The sequence below is a fragment of the Ranitomeya variabilis genome, chromosome 4 (assembly GCF_051348905.1).
Source record: "Ranitomeya variabilis isolate aRanVar5 chromosome 4, aRanVar5.hap1, whole genome shotgun sequence".
Taxonomy (NCBI): domain Eukaryota; kingdom Metazoa; phylum Chordata; class Amphibia; order Anura; family Dendrobatidae; genus Ranitomeya; species Ranitomeya variabilis.
The window spans coordinates 714,428,677-714,435,660 of NC_135235.1; the positions used below are offsets into that span (position 1 = coordinate 714,428,677).

General features: G+C 40.8%; 1 protein-coding gene across 1 annotated transcript; it reads right to left on the reverse strand.

Moving 5' to 3' along the window:
* Positions 1-664: 664 nt before the first annotated feature.
* LOC143769327 (uncharacterized) lies at positions 665-6,440 on the reverse strand. Its single transcript, XM_077257815.1, has 3 exons — positions 4,204-6,440; positions 2,916-3,067; positions 665-2,228 (listed from the first exon to the last, which is right to left on the reverse strand). The coding sequence occupies exon 3, from the start codon at positions 1,844-1,846 to the stop codon at positions 665-667; it is 1,182 nt and encodes a 393-aa protein (XP_077113930.1). The 5' UTR covers positions 1,847-2,228; positions 2,916-3,067; positions 4,204-6,440.
* Positions 6,441-6,984: the final 544 nt, after the last annotated feature.

A 6,984-nucleotide genomic window follows, 5' to 3' on the forward strand; every position in this document is an offset into this window, starting at 1 on the left:
ATACATGTGTGTGTCTAAAACCCATTGCTACCCATTACAAATAACTAATACCTCATTCTAATGTGTTTACTGTGGTTGTCTGAAATATCCCATGTCTGAAAGTATAGATTTGGTCACATAATTGTGTACTACAAACAAATAACTAAGAACCGCCCTCATTGAGTGTGATTTTGAAGAAGAGTGTGTGACCGTTAGATTATGTTATTCAGACATACTGTAATCTAAATGTACATTTACAAAGCTACTTTGCCATGGAAAATAGATCAATGCAGTTGAGTCTTTGAGAGGCCGCATCTTTAAAAACCTCACTGAGAGTCACTGTAGCTGCGTGCATCCCCACCGTCTCATCCTTTACCATTATTTTGAAGCCATGATGGATTATTAATTACACCATCCTTTTTGGAAATTGTGTATTTGCAATATATGGATGAGTTAGTGTGACCTACTGCTTAACCTTTTTTTTTTTTGTTGAGAAAAATGTGTTTCATATTATGATTATGCTCATATCAATAAAGTAGTGTGCAAATTACATATACATTCAAAACTAATCAAGACATATTAACACTTGAACAATGTGTTTTATTTTTCAGCAAACACATTTAGTCAGCCAATTGTGTCTGACAAATCAAGCTAACTTTAACAACAAAAATCAAACAAAACAGAGTTATGTTCCTTCTAAATCCACAAAGTCACCATGACTGGAGAAAGATTCATATGTGGTATTTTCTGCGCTGACACGTTCAGGGCTGCTTGAGGGTGTGGGCATTTGTCCTGTAGTCACTGTGGGCTGGCATGTGGTTGTTTGAGGTGGTTCAGTGTGCAAAACTGATGCTGTTCCTGATGTAGATGGGGTATAAGGTTGCGTTTGGTCTGTCTCTTTCAAAAATGTGGCATCATCACTTTGTGGTTGAGGTAAAGTAGGTTGTGACTGGCCAATCTGGCTCACATATGATTGGGAACTACTATAGGGCTCACCTCTTGCCATACGGTTTGGCGGAACAAATTGTGTGACCATAGGTGTCTGTTGCCTTGATGGCATATTGTAGGGCTGTGGAATTGCAAAATGAGCACCACTACTATCACCTACAGACATGCTGGAGGACTGGGATTCGGAATGTTGGCTGTAGGTGTGGCTTGGAACAGACCTTTGCCAATATTGCTGAGTTGTGGCACGGGCATGAGGCACAGAGGTAGGAGCAGACATTTGCCAATATTGCTGGCTACTGGCACGTGAATGAGGCACAGAAGTCTCATCAGACATTTGCCAATATTGCTGGCTACTGGCACAGGACAGAGGCACAGAGGTAGGATCGGACATTTGTCCGTATTGCTGGCTACTGCCACGTGAATGGGGCACAGAGGTAGGATCGGACATTTGTCCGTATTGCTGGCTACTGCCACGTGAATGGGGCACAGAGGTAGGATCGGACATTTGTCCATAATCATGGGTGTAGCTATGGGCAGGAGGAAACCAAACTGGAGCAGACCTTTGGGGATAACGAGGTCTTACAGCAGGAGGTGGAAGCATGGACGAGGGTGCAGGCCTTTCCTGTGTTTGTTGGGTACCTACATTTTGGTCATTTGTTATATTGGTAGCAGATGGCATCTGTATTTGATGTTGAGCAGCTCGCCATTGTTCAATGGACCCTAGCACCTGGTTGGGTTCCTGCTCTCCTTGGCTTGCAGCAATGATGGTCAAGATTGCAGCACGTACTCGTTCCTGCCGTCCATCAGGAACTTTGCCAAGGCAAGGAGACAGTGAGCAACAACACCTATCTACAGCAGTTTCTGGTGTCATGGAATTGAGTATGGATAAAACTCTAGCATCAATGAGCTCGGGCAGCATACGTGGCTGTTCCTGTCACCTAGTTCGCCTATCTCGGAGAGTGTGTGTTAGATACATAGGTAGATTTGCTGTTGATGCTGCCTGTGGTGCTGGGGCTGCTGTTTGAGAAGTGCTTGGGGCTGTTGTTTGTGAAGTGCTTGGGGCTGTTTGAGAAGTGCTTGGGGCTGCTGTTTGTGAAGTGCTTGGGGCTGTTGTTTGTGAAGTGCTTGGGGCTGTTGTTTGTGTGCTTCCAGGACCAGCATCAGTGGAGGTTTCAGCAGCATCAGACACCTGCTCATCAGGCTGTGTTGTGGGTGTCGGGTCTGCTGGGGCTTCGGTCTCCGATGCCGAGGTACATGGCAGTGATGTGGCTGTTGGCGAGTCATCAAGGTTGTCATCAGTCCTATTAGCAAATAACATTAACAGTTTAGTTCACAATGCTAACCAAATTTTAAACATTTGTTAAATATATATTTTTTAAACACTTTAGGATTATTTTTTAACATGTTTCTATTTTGTAATGGAACATATAAATATGATGATTATTGTAAGCACAAATGTACTTGGGAAAAATAACTATGGGTAAAATCTGTCCCAGAATTTTGTAACATGTTGAAGCTTTGTAAATGTGTTAAAATACAGTGTAGTTATTTGAATATAAAGAGTTGATTAATCCATTTCCATGAAAAAGGCAAGAATTTGATGTATTAAAATCCAATAACCTTTATTGAAACAAATCCATAAAATAGATAGTTCTTAGTGTTCAGCTGCAGACTAAGAACACGTTTGTGTTTGAAACGCGTACAGCGAGGGCTGATATGTGATACTATGCCTAAACAACTATTGGTATCGACTATTTTATGGATTTGTTTCAATAAAGGTTATTGGATTTTAATACATCAAATTCTTGCCGTTTTCATGGAAATGGATTAATCAACTCTTTGGACTTCTACCACGTCCTGGGCTGGACGTTTTCCCTGCTCGGATGTTTGTATCACTTGTGGATCCCTGTTGTGTGATCATACAAATTAAAACCAAAAAAAAAAAGGTATTTTAATATGTTTGGTCAATCATACACAGTCACACTTACTGATTTATCTCCATGATTGGGCGAAGAAAGGCTAAGTTGCGGTAGTAAACATATTTCCTCTTTTTTGTTGCACCTGCTGTGGAGGGTAGGGGGATTAAATTCCCGCCTAAATTGGTCCCTGGCTGAGCGCCATCACCGTTGAACCAAATCAACTGTAGGAAAAGTAGAGACACAACAAGTCACATTCCCACAAATAACAACATATTCCTTAAACAGCACAATGTGTTCATCTATGTTATAGTTTCAAAGTATTATGCTTGTGATCATCATGCCTGGCTGTAAACTAATTTTAGAAAAAATTAAAACAAACATTTCTGAGTAATAATTGTGTGACCATTTTGCACCATGTTGTAATATTTACAAGTAAGATCTAAATAGCATGAGTACTGTTATGAACGCTTGCCCAAAACATAGGCTGCATGACTGTGTCTGTGTCTAACAACACAAACATTAACACAAGTTGCATTGGCCATTAGACATATGTAAGGGCTTGCCTTGTGTGAATAATTGTGGATGATGGCATTAATTAAGTGGAAACATTTGCTTTCAATCAGTCACACACACAAACTGTGGTGTGGCCAGCAAGACATGTTAAAATCAAACACTACATTTTTAAATAAATCCTGGTTTTGTTATGACAAAAACAGTCAGCACATGTTGATCCTTACATGTTATTTTCACATAAATTTAAACATCTAAAAAAGGAAAAGAGACTTTAAGGGCTTGACTTTTGGCATATAGTCCAACGGTCAATTTCAAAATCTGACCCCATAAAACATTGTAAAGCATAAGAGAAAATAATGTTAGACATCTATGGAGATATGCTTGAATACAGTTCACTTTGCCAAATCTCATGTACCAGGTTTTTGAACAGCAGGGAATTGTGTGCCAAAAATGCAGGTTGTGAACATGCCAGACAACTAGGCCTTCAGTTACCTAGGTCTTCTTTAGTATTTTCAAACATGACAAAAACACTTTTAAAAAACAAAATATACACACCTAAAATGCTGACACAAACACACACTGCATTTTTTAACAATTCTAAACAAGCATGCTTCATGCGAAAATAATCAATCAAACACAGGGAACATACTGGAAAGTAGTAAGAATCTTGTAAAGTGTATATGATAAGGTCCATGTAAATATAAATATTAAGAACACATAAGCCCAATGGTTATGATGTTAAGACATGGACCCTAACATATAGAATGCACAATATGAATTTTGGTCATATGTTTCTCTGAAATTTATGTTTAATACAACAAGGAACACCTATGGGGTAACTTACCAAACTTTGCCTGCTTTGCGGGTGAATATGTGGACCAACCACGTCTGGGGTACAGCTGCGCAGCTACAGCAAACCAAGCCCGTTCAATCGCCAGCCTGTCACGGTATCCTTCGCATCGTGTGTCCCATAATTCCGGATGTTGCTCCACCAAAGTAATTAGCTTCTCTGTGTCCACACGAGGGAGCATAATATTAGGCAGTCAGCAGTCTGAAGATGCCAGCACTCTGATAAGTTGACAACTTCACCTCAGAGGCTAAAATGATGTCTAGACTTATGTTTAGCTTTGTCCCAATCAATGTCTAGACACTTGTCTGGCAATTGCTACATTTGCTTCAAATGTTAACCCTAAAATTTGGAAAACGCACACGGACAGCACACGGACGTCATCCGTGTGCGGTACGTGAGCTAACTCAAGAAGAAAAGTAGCCACCCATGAAAACTGCACACCACCAATAAATAATGAAAAAAGGAACGGCTTTATTAATAAACAATGTTAAAAACAGTATAAAAACATGAGAAATACACATATCCACCCTTAGGTCTGCTCGTAATGCATCCCATATATAAAGGTACAAATATAAATGTCTATCATAACAACCAACCACCTGGCATACGCAAATATGCAATACTAAAAAAATATATATATATATTGCAATATAATGCTGAGTATCAAAAAAAGACACTATTGCTAGCTGTCAGGGAAGAAAGTAAATAGCCAAGGACCTACTACCCTGAAAGGGAGAACACAGTGGACCCTGTGCCCACGAAGATGTAAACCTGAATCCTATCAAGAAGGGCCCCAGAAACAATATAAAGTGGCCAGCGATGTAAACAAATACTCACAAAAGTGACAGTGCTGAGGGTCCTGACTCAGTCAGAGCCCAAGCTAGATGAAAGAGTGTCCCAAGATGGGCCAGCAGGCAAGTAAAGAGGCCTAAGCAGCTGGTGGTGAGAGATAGACCGCTGGGTGGAAGGACCCAACGCGTGTCGCGGTATCCAAAGACTGCTTCGTCAGGGGAAGTGTGCGGTACGTGTTTACAATCACCCATTGACTTTAATGGGTCCGTGTGATCCGTGCGCTCCCACGAACACTGACATGTCTCCGCGTTTGGCACACGGACACACGGTCCGCAAAAAAATCAATGACATCTGCACAGAAGCATTGATTTTAATGTGTCTACGTGTGTCAGTGTCTCCGGTACGTGAGGAAACGGTCACCTCACGGACCGGAGCCACTGACGTGTGAAACAGGCCTTAGAAGGCTTTGGGACTCACGTACAAGCCGACGCCTAAGGAAAAGAAGCTAAGTATAAGTACTTTTATTCCACTGCTACCGGCAAGGTGTCTCTGACAGTCTTGGAATAACCCGCATCCGTACCTTTGATACAGGTACCGAACGTTTATTTTAGAAGTCCTGCCAATAGATTTGTCCACCGTACGTGGATGCTTCACAACCTGGAGGAACGTTTATTGCTTCTAGCATATCTTGGTTTATTACATCACTAAGCTCTCTCAATATTGCCCTTTGGAAACTTTCTGGGTTATAAATACATATTTTATAAGAGGGTTTCAATACACCCAAGACATCTTACAGTACCTTGACAGGTTGCATTTATACTAATTACCCCTTTCCCCTCTCACTTTAGTTTGAGTCTACACACCTTGATTTGAATCTCTTCATTGTCAAACATCACAAAGCTTTCTCTCATCTAACAGGTAATCAACATCATTTTGGTGTCTAACCCATGCATTTTGTTTTATAGGGCAAGTATTGTGCTCTTTTTTCAATATCTCCCTAAGTGGTCTAGGGCTATACTTGCAGCTCACCTGATGCACTTACATTAGCGCCGCTACACATAGAATCCATTTTATTTCTACATTCAGTAGAAATTGTGGGACAAATTCTGGTGCAATTTTTACCCATTTCCCAGTGTGAAAATGTAAAACTCGGGGCTAACACACAATCTTGGTGGTAAAAGTGTAAATTTTTTTCTCTTCACTTCTTCACAATGGTATAAAACTTTGTGTCACACCTGTGGTGTCAATATAATCACTGCACCCCTAGATGAATTAATTGAGATGTTTAATGGTAAAATGGGGTCACTTATGGGGGGTCTACTCTTCTGGCACATCAGGGGCTCTGTCAATGTAATATGGCACCCTCAAACAAGTGCAGCAAAACCTGCACTGTAATATGGCGCTCTTCCTTCTGAGCTTTGCACTGTGCCTCAACAGTAAGTTTTCAACCACATATGGGGTATTGCTGAACTCAGGAAAAATTGAGTAACAAACTTTGGGGTCTGTTTTCTCCTTTTGCCCTCATGAAAATACAAAATTTGCAGCTAAAAATTATTTTTGTGGGAAAATGTGATTTTTTTCTTTTTTCACGGTTTAACGTTATAAACTTTTGTGAAGCACCTGTGGGTTTAAGGTGCTCAATACACATCTAAATAATTTCCATAAGGGGTCCATTTTCCAAAACGGTGTCACTTGTGGGGCGTTTCTACTGTTTAGGTACATCAGGGGCTCTCCAAACGTGACATGTGTCCGCTAATGATTCCATCAAATTTTACATTCAACAAGTCAAATGGCCACAAGAAACAAAGTGGAGAGAAAAGATTAGGTGGTTGTTATTTTTGTTGTTATTGGGCAAGGGGGTGTTTGCTATAGGGGAAGACATGCCGGAGTACAATGTAGGACGGAATTAAATCGGAAACATTTGGTGCAGCTGTGTAATATGTAACCCAGCTCGGAGCCCCAACAAGAAGAATGCTGGTCTTA

Coding starts and splice junctions, on each gene's coding strand:
- LOC143769327 (XM_077257815.1), bottom strand. CDS start 1,846: ATGCTGCCCGAGCTCATTGATGCTAGAGTTTTATCCATACTCAATTCC.